The 19251-nt window shown below is 41.6% G+C and overlaps 1 protein-coding gene across 1 annotated transcript in view; it reads right to left on the bottom strand.

Annotated features, from left to right (window-relative positions):
* Positions 1–19251, bottom strand: part of PLB1 (phospholipase B1) — an 81027-nt gene that overhangs the window by 29006 nt on the left and 32770 nt on the right. Inside the window, exons 24-39 of the mRNA XM_009980301.2 lie at positions 18105–18170; positions 17300–17400; positions 14192–14273; positions 13368–13472; positions 12609–12704; positions 12071–12142; positions 11458–11517; positions 10991–11051; positions 10211–10269; positions 8367–8434; positions 7288–7331; positions 5916–6024; positions 2123–2174; positions 1898–1978; positions 723–788; positions 214–314 (exon numbers count right to left, since the gene is read on the bottom strand). Of these exons, the coding sequence (XP_009978603.2) occupies positions 214–314; positions 723–788; positions 1898–1978; positions 2123–2174; positions 5916–6024; positions 7288–7331; positions 8367–8434; positions 10211–10269; positions 10991–11051; positions 11458–11517; positions 12071–12142; positions 12609–12704; positions 13368–13472; positions 14192–14273; positions 17300–17400; positions 18105–18170 (1223 nt within the window). The remainder of the gene's footprint in view (positions 1–213; positions 315–722; positions 789–1897; positions 1979–2122; positions 2175–5915; positions 6025–7287; positions 7332–8366; positions 8435–10210; positions 10270–10990; positions 11052–11457; positions 11518–12070; positions 12143–12608; positions 12705–13367; positions 13473–14191; positions 14274–17299; positions 17401–18104; positions 18171–19251) is intronic.

The following is a 19251-nucleotide window of genomic DNA, read 5'->3' as shown; positions in this document are numbered from 1 at the left end:
AAAGCACACAGGTCCTCTGACAACACTTCGGTCAAAGCCAAGAGAAGGAAATGCCACCAGGCAGGATGATGTCAGCACTGCATGGGATGTATGTGGGACTGTAGCGCTACCTTTGAACATCACTTCAAATAAGGAGAGGAGCATGGAATAAGAACATGCTTTATCATCATGGACAGTAAGCTCAGGTACAAAAAGAGGTCAAACAAGCCTTACTCTGCCAAGTAAGTAGGGCACAGAACTTGAGTATCCACAAACAACTGTCTGAGAGGGAGGAGGTCCATCACATCAACCAGACTCACTAGAGCCTTTGGAACCTGAAAGGTAAATAGGACTTCAGCTTAGAAGGAACCGGTTACGCAGCCCCCAGTGCATTTATTTTACCCCAAAGTTCAGCCATTTGACACCCCTTCCCCTTTTTTCCATTGTTGGAAGGAAAAACACATCAAAAACCCCCACCAAATTCTCCCAGCTCAGTTTTCAATTCTTTTCCCAGCACTATGGTCCAGTGTTACCATCTGTCATTTCAGACTGCATCTCACTACTCTCAGATAGATAAGACAAAAGAAAATGCTTTTGTAGAAGTCAATGGAATGTGTTTGGTACAAGAATGGAAAAAAAAACCACAATCAAACAAAACAAAAATCAAATAAACAGAAGAGCTAGAATCAGTCAGTTATGTACCAGTATAAGCTAGAAAGTCAGGACAATATCACAGCACTTGCCTGCTTGTGCAGAATATCAAGAGTTTCTTGAATCCTTCTGGTGAAATTCGCAGCTGAGTAGTGATCCTGGTAGAAACAGAAGAGAACATATTAGTGCTAAATAGACACACACATGGCATTTTGGTTGAGCAACTGGAGAATCACATTAATCCACTTCCTTCTCTGCCATACAACACTGTGGTCAGTAGAACATTCTTGATTCTTTCTAGAAATCAGGGATTTTAAGCATATCAATAGATCTAAAATGCAGAAAGACTCAGTGAAATTTTGGATTTAAAATAAACCTTGTTGAGTAACAGTATATTTAACCCAAATCCACTGGGTCCTTCATGTAAAGATGCAGGAAGGAACCCAATCTGAATGTATGCTGAAAAGCATAAACCAAGCAGTGCTCACAGCCAGCTGATAAGCTCTCGTAAAGTTAGGTGAAATTGTTGCTAGTCAAGGTCATAGCTATAAATAAAGCTATAAAACTTGGCAGCAGCAGCAAAGATGCCTAGCGAGGCTCCTGCAGAGGCAGCATATTTCTCAAGCACAAGGGGTTGCAGGAGAATTGAAAATGCTCACAAGAAGTTAGCACATTAAAGGCAAGAGAGTAAGAGCTAGCAGAGAAGGGTGGCCTCTCCTCACCACCTGCCCACTCAACTCCCATGATCTCCTTATGGCAGCCCTAAAGACTTCTCCACAATCCAGACAAGCATAAAATTCAAATCACATTGAGCACTGCAGCAACTTTCCTCATACATACTTCACCTGTTCCTAGCACCTCCCTACACCATGAGTTATGGGGTGATGACAATTGTAGGATTTAACTAGTGGTAGCAGTAGAATTCTTTCTTGGATGTCTAAAGAGATCATAGTAGCAGTAGACCAGTTACCACATCAGAGGAATGAAGCTTTTCTTCCCTTTTGCTTTTTGCTCATGGTCAAAAGACAGTAGCAAAGACAGTGGTTCTTACCCTGGAGGAAGTCAGAGAGAATACAACCATCCTATTCTGTTACTGGTAACTGGTTTTATATCAGAGCACTGTCTGCAGCAACCACCATCAAAATATACAGCAGCACATATATAACTCATGTTATCTCTGTGAAGGCTGTAAGGATTTCCCTTGATATGTTTCTACACTGGCATCACAGTCCCACTACAGTTTCAGTTAACCAGTTCTACTACTCACAGGGTCTTTGCAATAGTTGCACAGATCGTTGGCTCCAATATGCACCGTTATGAGCTTCCAGTCAGCATTGAAGTCAATTCTCTGTGTGATAAAGAAGAAAATAATGAGCCTGAATTTTTTCAACTTTGCAATAAGCACATGGTATTATTGCAGGTGGATCTATCCTGTGATGCAACACCTGTTTCTTTTCATGCTGTAAGATTAAAGGAGTCCCAGACAACTTACAGGATCAGTTTCCATCAGTCTCAGGAGATTTCTTGCTTGGGCTGGTAAGTGCCTGTGAAGAAAGACAACTAGTGAGTGAAAGAAACACCCTGATGGAGAGAACAACATTAATACTCTTCAGACACCTTAAATCGAGTTGTCAGATATTAGAAGGGTTGAAGGAGGAGACAGTACAATCCCCATGTTGCCGTGATCAAATTGCATGTTCACATCTTTGTGGAAATCCAGCATCAAATTGAACTCGAATACTGATTTTACTCAAGTTTGGTAATTAATCTGGAACCGTAAGTTTAGCTTCTGTTACACTGCTTAGCACCTGAAACAGCTGAAAAGCCAGACTCAGCAACCTGTTTGTAAGCAGATGGCATGTGTAGAACTAGGCTGCTATCAACCTATTCCTCGTGGACAAAAACAAGGGAATCCCAAGTCCAAATATTTAACTGACCTCTTGAGCAACATTTGTGCATAAACCACAGCTTATCCTCCTGCAAAGCTGGAGTGTTTCAGAGTTCACTGTGCACACCTCCTTCATTTCTTTAGTCCGCATCCAGAGCCAATACTTAACCTTCAATTACGTAAAATACCTTTCCAGGGTAATTAAAAACCCAAGAAACTTTCAAGGTTACTCAGACAAGTTAAGATGACAGCCTTGAGCCTCGCTGTTTTCTGATAGCCAAGTGAGCACTCTTTTTTTTGTATATATACACACACATATATGCATGTATATATATAAAATGCGACGAATTTTGAGTTCTGTAGGCTGAACACTTCAGCCTTGTTTGACTGCCCTGACACGTTGATCCCAAAATATGCGTAGAAAAGAAAATGTGGCTGGAATGCTTTGGCCTTCCAGGGAGCTCTGTAGTATGCTATGAGATGCGTCTCCCTCCAGGCTCTTGTTAGAAACACTTCACTGGACTGTCTGTCATTTCTGGAAGGATATCAGCTGATGTTAATAAGCATGACACTTGTTTTGTATGGCAACCAGAGCTTAGCTCTCCTTTGCAATGCTGTGTTTACTGCAGGAACAGGAGATATCTCTCACCACCACCATCCGACTGAATACTGATCTAACACTAACGTAAGAGTATTTACTGAGCAATGAGTCCTGTCATACATCTACTTGTGACACAGACACTGTCTGCTTGTAACAGTTCTGTTCACCGTTACCCTTGTCCAATGTCATAACCTACTTATTTATATCCCAAAGCTATCACAAACCACAAGTGGTCACAATTTCCTTCTCTTCTTACTGTGAAACCTGTAAGCTAGGGCGTTGACTTCAATATTGATTCAGGGGAAAACACCACTTATTGAGCTGACAGTCCGCAACACCTTCGATTGCTCATGCAGTCACTGAAGTGCTGATGCATCCTGAGCCAATGCAGTCAGAAAGATCTATCATCATCTTGAATGAAGCAGTGCTAGCAATCACCCATCGTCGAGCTGCAGTCTCCACCAATTTAGATCTTGATCAACAGAAACAGTTTGCTAATGGGAAATATGGATATTCACAGTTCCTGTCACCTGTTGTCTTCTCTCAGTCTTCAATTCATATCCTCATTTTTTCCTCATGTAAAATCAGAGATCTCACTCAGGCTCTGCTTCAGCAACATGCTTCAGATCGATCCTTAATTCCAGCATGTACATGAGCACTTTGGCAATGAATGCAGATAGGCTTAGGAACATTTTCCTGAATGAGGCCTGCATTGCTACATCGCCATTACATTCAAAAAAGAGCTCCTCAAACAGCCACTGATTTCGTTTTAAGAAACTGTTACACCTGGTCTCCAAAAGCTGGTAAGGGTGCAAAACTACTTGATTTCAGAAAGGTCCCGTCAACCCTGGAAAGCAGTTTCCAGATTAGCACACAAAAGTGAGACAAGCCAGGAAACAATTTTGAAACACCACCTTTAGCTGGTGGACTCTTTTTGCCCTCTGAATTATAGGAAAAGTGATATTTTTGACTGATGAAGAATAAATGCTGGCTTGCATCATCATTCCAGGGCCAAATACCTAAAGCAGGAGAAACATTTCCTCATGTTGCAATACATTTCAGTATTCAGCTAGGATGCATTCATCTTCTCAGATGCATCAAGAGCCACAATGTGACAGAACAGAACCCCAAAAGAAGCATCTCAAAGTTCAGGGATATTAGCGTAGTAGTTTACAGGACTTCACTTTTGCACATCTTCCTGCAGAGAGTTACAAGACAGAGAAAAAACAGAAGACTAGCAGAAATCTGGGACAATTGTTTACAAAACATGGTTGCAGAACATACACAGCTCTGCTTCATCATGTTTATCCCGTACAGCTGCTTGCATAGGAAGAGAGAAAACTAATTGATATAGATAAAATAGACAATTTTTCATTAGACTAACATCCATCAATTAATTTCATACAGCTAACAAATAACTATTTAATAGTAATGCCTCGGTTGCTACTGATGCAAACTGCTTTAAGTCATAGTAGTGACTTAAGAGGTTGTGTATCCTGTTTCAAGCCCTTCCACTTCAAAAAGCCTGTTTAGGATTTCACTGATACAAAATACAAGGCAGGCACCTATCTCATTCTTTCCTGTTATAAGCAGAAGCTGAAGCTAATCTGGACATATGCTGCATATAGAAGTATGCTAATAAATTATCATTAATGGCTGAATCAGAGCCATAATCCTTGCACATGTTTCACTGACATACTCAGATACGTCCAGTCATTACTAGGGAACAAAATCCCTTCTCTCCAGTATAGGGGCTGTAGGATATATCAGGGCACTTAGCAGACTATTTCTGTCAGGAAATCCAGGCGTTTACTGAGATTGCTTGTATGACTCAGAAGTTACTCAAGGCCCACAAGAGAGCAATAAAATAACCTGTTAAATCTTAACAATCTTTGCTTAGATACAGCAAATTCAAACACCTCACTTGGCTTCTGAAGTTCACTTCCAAGATCTCTTTGGGAAGTAAGCAGAATTTTTCTTTAAACAAACAAATAAATAAAGGTCTGGGTAACATCAACTAACAGTGTCAAATTCAGGCATGATCTGCCAGAATCTGTGCCTGAACTATGACTGAATTCCAGCAGCCATCTGTTTTGTTAATTAAACAGCACTGACTCTTTCAATAAGAAGCCAGGGATTTATAGGATAAGCAGCATAGCAAAGCTCAACTCATGCAGCCTTCCAGGTGTGACTAAAAGCAAAGAGCCAAATTCAGATGACTGCAAGACATTACAATCCCTGTTATATTGGCAGAACTGACTGCAACTGCACGAGGTCTGCAATGCACCAAAACCCGTATATGACCATGAGCAATTCTCCCTTCTTCAAATTCCAGACTGCAGCCGTTTTTTTTTCCTCTCTCTTGACCACTCTTCCTTGCTTATCCAGAAACCTGAGGCCAGAATTACGGAAGATTTCATCTAGTTTTTCTCCTAGTATCTCTTTACTGATTCACTACACTCTTATTTTCTGAAAACATCCGTGTTCTCAGAGATTTATTGACAGACAAATAGATAAATCAATAGACTTTGAAGAGGAAGAGTAGAAACCACCACCACCAAACAGTTTCTACCAGTTTCTTGTTTGTGGATTCCATAAATCAGGACTGTTGGCTTCATCTGAAACTTCAGCTATGAAATGAGCCCATACATTTAACAGGTTTCGAGCCAATTTTCAACTCTAACTAGACTGGTTTTGCCTGCTGTTCAGAGCAAGTTGTGACAGCATATAAGACAGTTGAAAGGGAATTAGATGAAGCATCCGTCATCTGCAAATGTAAAACAAAAAGCTACATACTCAGCCTGTGCTCCAGGAACTGCCTGGTTAAGGAACGCATTCGAATCATTCTCACTCCCGGTGCCAGTTGAATAGCCCACGATCGTAGCATTGAACTCTCGAAAGATGTCTGAAAAACACAGACGACAGTGAAGGGAAAATGCCTACCTCTGCTCTGCCTACAAGGACTGGCACACACCAGCACTGCCCACATTTTTGCCCTCGGATAGCACAGCACAGCTGCTGCAGCCTCCACTCAACTAGTTGTATCCACTAAGCAGTGGCAAGAGGGACCACCAGCTGGCAGCAACTCAGGCAGCAGCATGCTTGCTCTGCCCTGCACGGTGACCAGCAGATAAGATGAGCAGAATCGAGGACTACTGCTGTGTGCAGTTGTCCCTCACGTTGTAGTGGTTAAAGCCTAAAATAAAATCCTCAGTCATACGATGGTGACCTTGTGAAGCAAACCTGAAGAGGGTTTCAGCCCAGCAGGAGCACATTTTCAGCTAGAGAATCTGGATCTGCTTCACGGCTGTGCAAAGTCTCTTACTACTGACAAACACAAAGAAGAAACCTGCAGACACATGGTTCTGATGAAATGTCACCATGTTCTCCATTACCTCCATAGTAGTTTCCAAAAGGAGGTTGGCAGAGTAATTGGCAGCTCGTAGTGAAAACGATCACATTGTACATTATAAAAGCTACCTTAACGTCAAAGACTGAATTTAACTCCATTTTAATGAAGGTTTTGTCAAATGTAATAGTATCCAGTGAATCAATTAATTGCTTATTCTAATTATATTCTTGGTACATTCTACTTATAATAAATGGACAATGCTCAGAAAAAACATTTACTGACCCTCTTCAAATGGAAGCTTATTATTACAGCTGATCCAAACTGAAACTCCAGTGGCTTTACATTAACAATAGACTGAGCTATCAGAAGTTGGATGTTTCAGTGAAAAGAAAGTTGAAATTATGCCCTTCAGGTTATAGATATGAGTGGTCAGCCTTATTTACCAAAGAAGTAAACTTTATGAAAGCATCTTTTCTTTTTGAAAAAGCTGTGGTGGAATACTTATTAAAAGCAAATGTTAATTGCATCACAAGCATGGACATAGCAAGCTCATTTAGAAATTCAAATAACACTCATTAAGCAGTTTGAGAAGGGAGAGGGAGAAAAAAGGAAGGGAATTTCTAGCTGCTTCTCAGCTTCACTGATGAAGCCAAATTTTTATTCATTAGTCCTAGGATACTGTTTCTTTGAAAGCTAGTTCTTGTTAATTACTCAAACAGCTTTGAGATACTTAAGAGCTCTCTATAAACATATCAGAAATCAGCCCATTCCCTCTCTTCAGTCTTGCCAATTAGATCTAGCAAAGCATTTACTTACTAGGTAGAGTTGTCACATTCTCTAATGACGCATCTCCTCCAATACTAAAATAAGAAAAAGAAATCCCAGTCACTCATCCCTGACCTGGACACAGACAATAAGCAAAGTGAAAACCTACCACACATCATGAGAAAAAGTGAAAGGGGATTAATTTGGTAACTATCAATCTATCAGATTACATGGAGAGGACAAAAGTGGAAGTGCTATTGGGGAGAACAGCCAAAGTTTCAATGGTAAAGTTGCTTGTCCAAAGAATTTAATGATCTTGCAGCTGTACAGGGGTATAGTCAATTATAAAATAGCACAAAAATGCCTGAGACAGCTACGTTCTTGAACAATCAAGCCCTAAAGTACTGCAGATTAGAAGGCCAACTTTGGGGCCAGTTCCAGCCTCATGAAGTCACTCTAAGGCAGTGTCAAACTGCCAGCCCCTGGGTGACAAGAGAGCTGCGACAGCAGCTCCTCATTCTCCTCTTCTGCTTCCTGCACAGGGGGAAGTTCTCTCCAGCTTTTCAATTGGAGGGACACACTGAGGCCACACTCTGGCTTATGGAGACAGGTTAGGACTGCACAGAATTGCGTCAGTCAACATCAACTGAGCTACATCATCACACCCAAAAGATTTAGACTTGTATGACTGTATGTGGCGTATGGTAAAAGTTCTCTGTTTAAACAAATTGTTTCCCATCGTGTTTCAAAAAGTTCAGAAATAGAAAGCTTTGAGAAGAAGTCCCAAAAGCAACCAGTTCTGACTTGTTCGTTCCAGTGATTTTTCTCCGGTTTTGTAGATTTCCAACTTGCCATCCCACCATAAAAATACAAACTGTCACAAGCAGCCAAGATGAAAGCATAAGAGAAGACAAAGGCTAGCTTAAAATCCATTGCTGAAAACATTTTCCGTGAAGTCACCCTTGTGACAAACCCTGGATCTTGACACATCTTCACAAGAAACACTAGCCTGAGAAGCAACTTTTTTTTTTTTCCAACTTTCTGACAGCTGAAAGCCCAAAACATGCAGAAGAGAATAATATTCTTTACAGGAAAGAATACACATCTCCTCACCTCAGCTGAAGACTTACCTCCAAGACAGTCCCCGGTATTCAGTGCCCAAATCCAGGAGGCTATCTGAGGCAATTCCTGTACCAGCCTGGACATTATTTTTTCATTAACCAAGCAAAATTAAAGCACAATTACTAATTCAACAGTCATTCATACATAGTCATTTTATTTACTTTTGAATGCGTCTCTTCAAAAGCTTTAGAAGGCATCTGGCTTTTCCCCAACCTTCCTCCTGAAGAATGTATCAATACCTTCCATAATTATTTTCAAGCATCATATTGTATATGACTCACAAAATATATGATGGAGCCATAGAACAAAGGCTTTCTTTTCATGAGTCTAGATGAGCTGAATAACTCGTTTATGGTTGCGTTACTCAAGAATGACGAAAACGTCTCAAACAGACAAAAAACTTTTCGGCTAATGGTAAGAAACACTATATGAATTCAACAGAGAAAACAAACATGTCTCAGGAAAAAGCACCACAATATCTTTATACCGATTTGAAAAACACTGTGCTAAATGGAGGGATTTAGAGTAGTACTACAGCAAGGAAGAAAGCACTCTCTACACTTACTCTGAAGAAAGAGGCAAGCTAGCAACTATATCTCTCCTACATCACCACCAGGATACCGAAGCAGAGCTCCTGCCAGCTGTGATACTATAGTTTCATACTAAATTTGGGTATGAGATAGTACTTCAAGTACAGCCCAAGACCAGGGAAACTCTTTGTTGCTACCTCAGATTAAACCATAACACTACATTTTCTTCTGTGTATAAGCTTTATTGAATTAATGGAAGACAGGCATTCAGAATAAATATGCACAGGCCAAGTGCAGCTCTGAGACAGCAATGCACCACTGCACTTTCTATGAAAGCAGATTTTATTCTCAGTTCCTACAGACTATACTTAGAAGCAGAAACACCTGCAGGGTCCTGGCAACCACAGTTATATACAGAGTATCTTTCATTTGTCAATATGGCAGGCTTGCATTCAAATGTTTCTATTTATTTCAGTAGCCTCCTGTGAGTAGGAGTTTTAGTAGCATGCCTGACAGGGTTGTAAAAGCTTCGTGGCTTGTACACACATCATCTTTGTTGTTAAGGCTCAGATTCAGAGAAAACTATGTTCCAGTTATGTCTTTCTGCCTAGTGCTTCCCTAGAGCTGGCTGAAGACTTTCAGTCTTTGACCAGTATGAAAACATTAGGCAGAAAGACATAATTGGAATACAGGATATCTGGATCTTGAGACATATTCCTTCTAGGCTACCAAAAATAATCATCGTCAGCAAGAGCTACATCTTGATAAAGAAATTATCTCTGAATTAAAACAGGGACAATAAAAAGACCGAATATCTTCTGAAATGGATAAAGTCAGAGGGCTCTTACCCCTGTACATCCTTATCTCATTAACGCTAAAATGAATAAAATACTATTATCCAGCATCCCTTAGTCACACACTGTTCCTGAAAGAACAGAGGCAAAAGAACAGGTTCACCAGCCTGTTCCTGTTCAGAGCAACTTTGAAAACACAGTGACCTAAGGCTTGTGCTACGTCCCATTAGTTTCAACAGCATCTGATCTCCTCTGTCTCCAATTCAGCAAACTGTTTAAGCACCTCTTTAAAGGATTTGCCTGTCTTTTTGCCTGAGTTCAAATGCATGTGAATATGTGCGTGGGGGGAACAGAGTGCTAGAGAATTGACACCTTCTTTCTTGTTCTAGCTGCTAGATCTATTATCATCCATGAATGAACGGATCTTTGCTTCCTTTGCTTCTAGGTACAACAGCTATCTCCCCTCCTCCAGAGCAGGCACACATTTGTAGCTTTACCAAGAGAACAGTAAAAACACTGTCTTCTTACCGTCAAAGAATCCCCAAGGGCTGCTATAATTTTCACATCAGCCGGCTTTAGGGAATGCACTGCAAAGCAAAGAGATGTAGATGAACCTGGATAGGAAATAGCTATTCTTTTTAACCACTGTATATGTGAAACATGCTATTGTGCACTCTGATGCTCAGATATGTTTTTGCAATACCCAGGTGATAAAACGGGAGCTCCCTCCAACTTGTCTCACATGGTTGTAGCAGCAGCATGTGCGTACTATTATCTCAAAGGTTAACATTGGGACTGGAAAGTCAGAAGAGCAAGGAGCAGATAACAGTAAGTCGCAAACAATATCCAGCACCAAGATGACAGTAAAACAACGCAGTATTAGATGAAGTGGGAACAGCATATTAAAGCTGTAAGAAGGCAGAGAAGGACTAAGGAGAAGACAATGTGAAGTTATTTGAAAAACTGCATACTGCTGTGTCCTAGACTAACATGCATGAACCTGGATTTTCAGTTTCCTTCCCCTAGATTTAGGTGGTATCACTTATAGGCTATGTCAGCACACAAATTTGGATTTTATCATGAGATGTTTTGAATTCTCCAGTGGCAGTAGTTAAGTGGAGCTACTTGGTCAGAATGTTACCTTGCATGACAGTATGGCATTGTATCTATTAAGCAGTTGCTGAAAAACATGACATCTTTTCTGATGGCTTTTCCACAGTCCAGTAGTCATTTCAGCAAAAATAAAAATTCATCCTAAAGGACAGTTGAAGGTAATTCAGCCTCTTAACATAAAACAGGCAAGACTACCTGAAGTTGCAGGAGGGAAGGATGGAGACCTGTCCTCGCATAGCAGCTGGCTTCCATAATACTAAAGAGAAGAAGAAAGCTGAATAGCATTTGGCTAGCAAATACAGTCAGTAGTAACTAGGATCTTCCTAGTAAAGGTCAGTAGATAAACCAGAGCCTGCTAAGAATGTAATTAACCAGAGATAGGTCTTGGTTGCTCAATTCAATAGTCATATGCAGTATTGCTCAGATTAGAGTAGCATCCTGTACTGATAACCGTGCTGTCTGAGCATGTGTTCTTACAGGTGTTTCTGGATGCATTTTGCCTAACTCAAGGAGTGCTTTCCTGTTCTGTGCCATACACTCACCCTCCCAAATGCCTTTGGCCACAGACTGATTTCACCCGTGGTGCAGAACATAACTTATTTGGTTACCATACAGGAAGAGATACATCAGAGTAACTGTGGGATGGTGGTGTTGACACTTACTGAAGTCTGGTTAGGGTATGTGAAATTACTGTTCTTATATGTCCTCAGGAATGGCTCAGCCTACAAAATAAGGCAATCTGAGTCAATGCAAAGCATCAGGAGAATACATGGATATTTCCACTCCCCAGCCTTCAGTTCTCAGATGTCTGTAGATTATTAGCAACTTGATGCAAGTGAATCCCGGGGATTTAAAAAATAAAAAAGAAAAGAAAAAGAAAAGAAAAAAATGGCAGTTTTGAAATCCATACAACAGTGTAAGCCTGGGGCACTATTTTTATGCAGTCAGAACTTACAGAATGTGCTTGAGACCCAGCTGTGCGTGATTAACAAGAAGCTTGTGGTCCCACTGCAAGGTAGTCCCAGTGGCCTCTGCAGAGCTGTGCTGACTGGTGCCAGTGTTGTTCTGTTTACCCTGCTGGAGCTCTGTCGCTCCGTGTGGAGTTCTTCATCTCATGGGGGAGTGCTCATACTGCCACTGGTGGCAGTGGCACAAAACACACAGGGAACAGTCAGACCCTCCTCATGGAAACAGTGATCCAGGTAGCTGGTAAAGGCTCATGCAGACTCCTAGCCATCCTCAGCAACTCCACACACAGACACTGTTGTACCTTACCTCACTTGGACATGTGAGAACAATCTCATTGTCTATTCGCTCATTATCTGTCTTCTCCCCTAAGGGTTCCAGCTGTAGGGGAAAAGGAGGATGCATAGAAGAAAAGTGAATGAGTATCAGAGAGCAACAGGAACTGCTGTGCTACCAGCCACTGGAAACCCCTCTGCGGCACAGCAAGACAACTGTGGTGCACTGCACCCACATGGGCAGCCATCTCCACATACTGCTGCTTGCGAACTGAAGAGGCTAATTGCCATACACCATGAATGTGGCCTGACACACCATGCCAGACAGGCATCATCTCCCTGAGAGAAGTCTCAACACCCTCAGCCTTAACATACCCTGAGATTTACCGGTTTGATACGACTGGTTTAACTGTTCAGATGATCTTTCCTCACATGTTCGCTCTTTTCCTTCACAATTAAGGGTTCAGAAGAGATAGGGCTAGCTATATAATAGCTCCCTGTTTTGGGGTTTTTTTTTGCTGCCAGGGATGGAGTGGACAAGGAGCGATCTATACAACCTTTAAAAATCTTACCATGTTTTTCCACAAAGCACGTGCAGCCTGGGAATGACACTTCTGACTGAAGTGGAAACAGTCTGGGGCAAAATATGAACTGTCTGGCAACCCATCCTAGAGAACAAGAGGGATGCTGTCACAGAGGCGGTAAACACGCAACAAGCTGTGCATTATCCTCTCTCTCTTCCAGCAAGACATCCCAACTGACTTCAAACTGAAGTAGCTGCAAAGGCCTCTGACGCTAAGAGAATTAAACTGGGCTAGAGAATGCTACTAACTCAGAACTGAGCCTTTTAAAAGCTTTTTAATATAGGATTTCCAAAGTAATAAGGAATATAGACCACTATGACTCTGGGTGCAGAATACCTGGGCAGAGATGTTGATTGTATTCTTTATGTCCCTTGAGATTCACACATTATAGTCTTTTGAAGCATGTGGGCTTTCATATTAAAAATAGTACAGTACTGGAAGGGACTTTGTGATGCATGGGATATACAGGCTGAGTGCTCCCTGGTGAAGACTTTGAACTAAATATCTACTGCATGGTCATCTAATTGCAGTGAAGTGAAAATCATGTTTTCAAGGTCTGTATTCTGTTCCTCATTATCTCCAAGTTATTCCATAAGCATCTACTGCAATTTTGGATATTAACTCAACTGAATATAATAATTATCAGGCCAGAAAACTGCTGGTCACATTTACAGCCAAGACAATTTTGAAAAGTCAGTGGAATTGCACCACGATTTAATGTAGAGGAGGTTTTTTCGTTGTTTTTACCTGTGTTTTTGGCATGCTTGCATTCCTCAGAAACGGCTGCATAACCACTGTGAAATCATCTGTAGTGTCATACCTTCCACTTTCCACTAACTGACGGGTTCTCTCCTAAAAAGTCAAAGAAAAGTTGTCACCATTCCTTCTTTTACATTCAGCTCATCGAGTCTCTTCATCCATTTACATCTCACCCAGGGGTTCCTCCTCCCTAGTGCAGAAAACCAGACATGGCCATGGTTTCCAGCTCACACCAGGCAGCCAATGCAGCTGTCTCTCTGAGACATGTGTCCTGGGCTTCTTTGCAGAGATGGAACTTGGGAATGGCTGCCTGACTGACATGGGCAGATTTTCTGTCAAAAAGATGTTCTTCCAGAACCACTGAAGCGTTTTTGATTTGGCTGACATCCCATACCCAAGTTTGTTCCTGAGTTATGTTCTTTGACTTAATCCGATCTCCAACGAGATAAGCGACAGAAAAACTGCTGGCACTCTGCCATACTCTACTTTCTATGCTCTTTAACAAGTTTTTCTTCATCTGTGCTGTTCTTTTAGTGAATCAGAGCTATAAAGATCTTGAGCCTACTCCCATCTCTCCCTCACCATTTTTATATTTTTTTTTACATCTCAACTACAAATAGGTCATTAAAACAAATGCAAACTGTCCCCCACCTCCAAAGATCAGTCCCTTCATCATCCCTTGATGAAGTTACTTCCCACAGATCCTGCTACTATTGATAAAATTGTTTGTTTATTATTCCCAGGAGAACAAAACGATAATCGCGAGAACAGGTGGATGACATTAAACCTGTAACAAGTGCCTTGTGCCTTACCTGATACATTCTGATAAAGTAGACCAGCTTCTTGAACTCATTGGAATTGTCTTCAGGGTCTATGACACAAGGGCACAAGAGCCTGTGGGACGAGAGAACTGTGCTGAGATCTGCTCCTCTTTTCCCCACCCCACCTTTCCAAAGCTGACAAGCCACAGGGTTAAAAGCTTCTCCCAGAAGGATTTCTCTGAAAGGCCGCTCAATAGGAACATTAGCACTGATCTCTCACTTTCTACATAGCCCTGATTCTTGAGCAGAAACACATTTACTAGGGATAAATTAACGAACACGAAGTGAGGAAAAGTCTCCACGCAAGCAAAAAAAACAGTACTGGGTGCTGACGGCAAGTTTTTAGCAGCAGGAGTGACCTCTGTGAGGAGAGGCTAGGGCTGCCCGTGCTGGACACAGCAGGTTCCAGCCAGCTCCAACAGACCCATCACAGGGCACAGCTGAGCCTGTCTGCGAAGGTGGTGATATCTCTGCGAAAACCTGTTTAAAAAAGGGCAGAAAACATCAGAGAGGGAGAGGAGGAGAGAACAGCAGCGGGAGTGAGGAGGAGGTGCTCCATGGCAGAGCAGGTGCATGTCTGAAGAGACTGCAGCCTGTGGACAAGCCCAGGATGGAGCAGCACATCTGAAGGACTCATGCCAAAGCACAGGACAAGAGCTGGAAGGAAGGAATGGCACTGAAAAACCGCTACATCCAGACCCTGACCCCTTGTGCTGCCCATGCCTCACTGAAGGTGAGGACTGAGGGTATCCTGCAGCAGTAGTAAGGAGGGAGAAGAAGTGACTGAAGTGAAGTTGAGCCTGGGAACAAGGGAAGACAGGTGCTTTAAGTGTTTATATTTTTGGGGTTTTTTTTTGATTCCTGATACCTGAATCCGTAATTAAATATTTATTCTAATGGACAATAAATTAAGTTAAATTCCCCAAAGTCAAGTCTGTTTTCCCTGTGACAGTTCTTGGTAAGTGATTTGTCCATCTTTATTTTGACCTATGAGTTTTCTTGCTCACATTCCTCGTTTTCCCATGCCACTGGGGCAAGGTGAACAAGGAGCTGTGTGGGTGCTTGGTTGACACTTGGGTCCAACCCACTACAAAAACAGTTCGTTAAGTACACCTGTGCAACATGATTTGCTTCAGCAGAACTATGCAAACATCCTTCAAGATAGAGTTTCCACAAATTCATTCTAATCAACTAAGTGGGTCACAAGTTGCAGGGTGTTTCACATGGAGGATGGCAGAGCATCAAAATAGATGTCAAGATTGCTGCTGGAATCTCCATCCTTAGAGAGCCATTCCAACCAGAGGCATTTTAAGTTTCTGTGAACTCATGTTGGCCGCCTTTATCTCTCTCTGAAATTTTGATCCCTCTAGCACATGATTTTTTTTTCTTCTGATGCTCCCTCTTCCTGGGCACACCTCATTATTACTTGACAAATCTAAATGATAAAAAGGACTCCTTTTAAAAATCCTGTCATGAGCTCACAGCAAAGCATCCCTGAGAGAGCAATACCTCCTATAGAGATGCAGTTGAGATGTATAAAGTATATACAGAGCCCTACCACATCCAAAGTTTTCTTAAGGGAGAGCAACTAAAAAAATAAGATTTTACTTTTACAATACATCTATATGAAAGGTAATACAAACCTAAACTGGGTATTCAGAAACATTTCAGTAATATAAGCAAAGCAAAATTAATGGAGATGTAATCTCTTTATAAGTTATTTGTTACTCTCAGAAAAAAAAAAAAAAAAAGACAAGCTTTCAAGAGCAAAAGCCTCCTTCAGGTTTTTCTTCAAATTAGTAGCATGGCATTTATTATTCCCACACAGAGTCTGCCAAGTACCTTGTAAATTTGGTTTGCTGCCAGACAGGCAAATGTTAAATTCAGCATGGCACCCGAAATGATGGGGAAAAGTTACAGGTCTCTTGAGATAATCTAATCTCAAAGGCTCCACTAACTATCCTTGTTCAATGATTAGAGTCTTAAGATATATATGCACTCTAGCCTGTAACCTTTGTTTTTTAAAAAAAAAAAACTACAACTGGTTATTGGAGGCACCAGCACTGTGAGTTTGAAAGCTGATTTCCCCCTGACAGCCACCAGAGAGCCCTTAAATCAGAGCACGAGGGTTGCATCTATGTTCCTCCTGTAAAACCACCTTCTTTCATGGGGTCCTTCAGGCATCTGCACTTCCCCTGTCAGCAGCTGCCAAGTCCCTCACACTGCAGGGATGGATTCAAAGCAGATGTTTCAGTGAGACAGCTGGATATGGGAGACTCTGTAGTTGTCCCATGATTTTGTCCTCCAAGCTAACTCTTACAGTCCATGCTGATGGTATCCGGTACCAGCCCCTTGGCCCAAGCAGCAAGAGGAGCAATGGCTGCCTACATTCACAGCACAAAGTTATTCTGCCTGTCAGTTCAGAAAAGCAGAGATTCACTCAAGCAAGTCCTGCCAGGAGCAAGTCTAGAGGGACGCGTTGGACCCTACCTGAGTCACCAGAAGCTCAGAGGCACAAACCTGCCACCTCAGTGGCAGATTCATGTGAGCTGGGAGGATTGTTGAGCCGCGAGGCAACAGGTAGCATGATTAAGCATCCCAGACATCTACTTGAGAGACTAATTAACAGTAAAACTAATAACCAGCAATGAGGTTACAGAGTTTGGAAACTACAGAAGCAAAAGGGAGAGTGTTAAGACTGCAGAAAGGTAAATGTGTAAATAAAGCTAGTTTGAAGTGATCGACTAAGAAAACCCTGTGTCTTAATCTCTTGACTGTCTTTGCCCAAAGAATGCACAGCCGAGCTCTTTCTGTACTGGCTTGAGCTCCCTTGCAGCATAAAGGGATACGTCCTTAAAATGGCACCTCCACAAAAAGTGGTGACAGCAGGGCTCAGATAAAGAGACAGTGACACACAGACAGGTGTTTCTAAATGTTGTGTTGAAGTCAACATGTAGGTATGTGTGCATACATGGAGGAAAGTGTTGGGTGGTCTGAAACTCTCTCAGAACCTTTTCCCTTTAAGAAAAAGTTTCCCAAGAAGACATTGCAGCCTTCTGTGAGCAACAGTGAGAGCTGTAACATAAGTCATCTTTAAACCTCATGAGCAGCTTTGGGCAGGTATTGTTTTCTGATGCATGCAGCTCCCGGAGTCTTTCTATGGAAAGCATTGTCACCAGATTCACAAACGTCCGTGGAACCTGCCAAGGGAATAAACAAACCTATATCCAATGCCTGGAGCACAGACTGTTGTCTTTGTACCTGCACAGCCAGAGCAGACCTCAGGTAGCAGCTGCTGATTCAGGCAGCTTGCATTATTTAAAACAGAGGTGTTCAAAGTACTTTCTCAATAATTAATCCCCCATACAAACAATACTAAATTACATCCCCTGCCTGTACTGCCTAGTTCTATTTTAAATGCTGATGGCTGGTCACTTGAAAATGACATCTTCAAAAAGGTCCAAAATGAGTTGTTACAGGCAGCAGCACAGTTCAAACACTGCTAACTCTTTGAGTACTCTCATCATTCTCACCCTCATCTGGAATATCAGAATCTCTCTCAATGACCACGAAAACGTACTTATTTGCAGTATTTTGCAGTATAATGAACTAAGCATTTTCTAGCCATTGAATACCGTATGTTTGTTCAAATTTGTTACCATACTTTTTTACGTTATTTGTCCATAGCATATCAGCTAGAACCGAGCACATCCTTATTCCTTCAGTAAAATACTTCTCTGGCCTTTTCTGCCTTTCACAAAGATTTTCCTGCAAGCTAGCATCTCTGCATACAGCAGTGCTCCGCAGATGAAAACCAGGAACTAAATTCTCAATCAATAAACAATGACCACTTTACAAACAGAACACAATCCCCCATCCCACATACTAGAAAAGTTTGTTTTACCTCTTGGTGAAGCATGTCCAAAGCTAGTTGTATATTGTAGGTGTAGTTTTCAGGAGAATAGTGTACCTGTTGAAGCAAGAGGGTTGAATTTTATTATCAATCAGTTTACTCAAGCAGGAACAACAGGGAGTCGTTTGAGTCTCTCACAGTAGCATTCATTATTTCTAATTCTTGGGTCAAGAGTAATAGAGTCATAGGCAAAATTGTCCTGTCTCTGCTTTCCTACTTTCACATCACAGATATCTCACTAGCAAGCAAAGACCAAGCGGCCATTGGATACCAGTGAGGGAGCAAATTCAGGGGGTATTATCGGGCATCATAACATCCTCCATCCCAAGGCTTGCTCGGGCTGATCTTGAAAGCCAGTGTAAAAGTAAGCTTGTGTAAAAGTAAGTTTGCTGCTGCTGTATGGAATATTAGCAACGTCTCCCATGTGATCCTTACCTGCCACAAATAATAATTGGCAAAAGCTTAGGCGCTTATCTGGAAGTGAAATCACTTTATATACTTGCCTCTCGGCAGTGAAATTTCCCTGTTCCATTTGAGTGGTTTGAACCCTCTAATTTAATGGTCTCAGTTAATCCAACTTTTTTTTCTTCACTTGTGAAATTATTCGACAGTCAAATAAACTTCTCTATGAGAAACGTCTGTCTTATTTTCAGCCTTAATTCTCTTTGATTTAATTTCAAGCAGAAGTTCATTGACAGCCTCACTGGCCTACTCTACAAAACTAGACAGCTCAGTTCCCTTATTCATTTCTTAAATCACAGCTCACCAAGAGCACTGTGGTTGGCACTATCTGTAGCTGTGCAACTTGAAGGAAGTATCACTGTGATCTTTGGATGCAGACGTGCTCTCTCTGTGCCACCCACTCACTCATGTGCGACTACCATTTTGTGTCTGGGTCAGGAGCAGAAGGTAGGAACGGTTCATTTGTTCCTTCCTTGTTTTATAACCATCTTATCGTGCCATTTTACTGTTTTTCCTGGTCTGAAATTCATCACGCAGAATCAAAAGCATGTGCTCTGCTGCTTGTAAGTAGGTAAGACTCATCACTACATGAGGAGTCTGCCACAGCCTTTCACCTACTCTGTACTCACACATATCAAAGACTATATACAGTATGTATATACATTATATACTACAT

Source organism: Tauraco erythrolophus, chromosome 2, assembly GCF_009769465.1.
Source record: "Tauraco erythrolophus isolate bTauEry1 chromosome 2, bTauEry1.pri, whole genome shotgun sequence".
NCBI lineage: Eukaryota > Metazoa > Chordata > Aves > Musophagiformes > Musophagidae > Tauraco > Tauraco erythrolophus.
The sequence above is the reverse complement of the archived record's forward strand: the minus strand, read 5'-3'. Positions and strand labels throughout refer to the sequence as shown.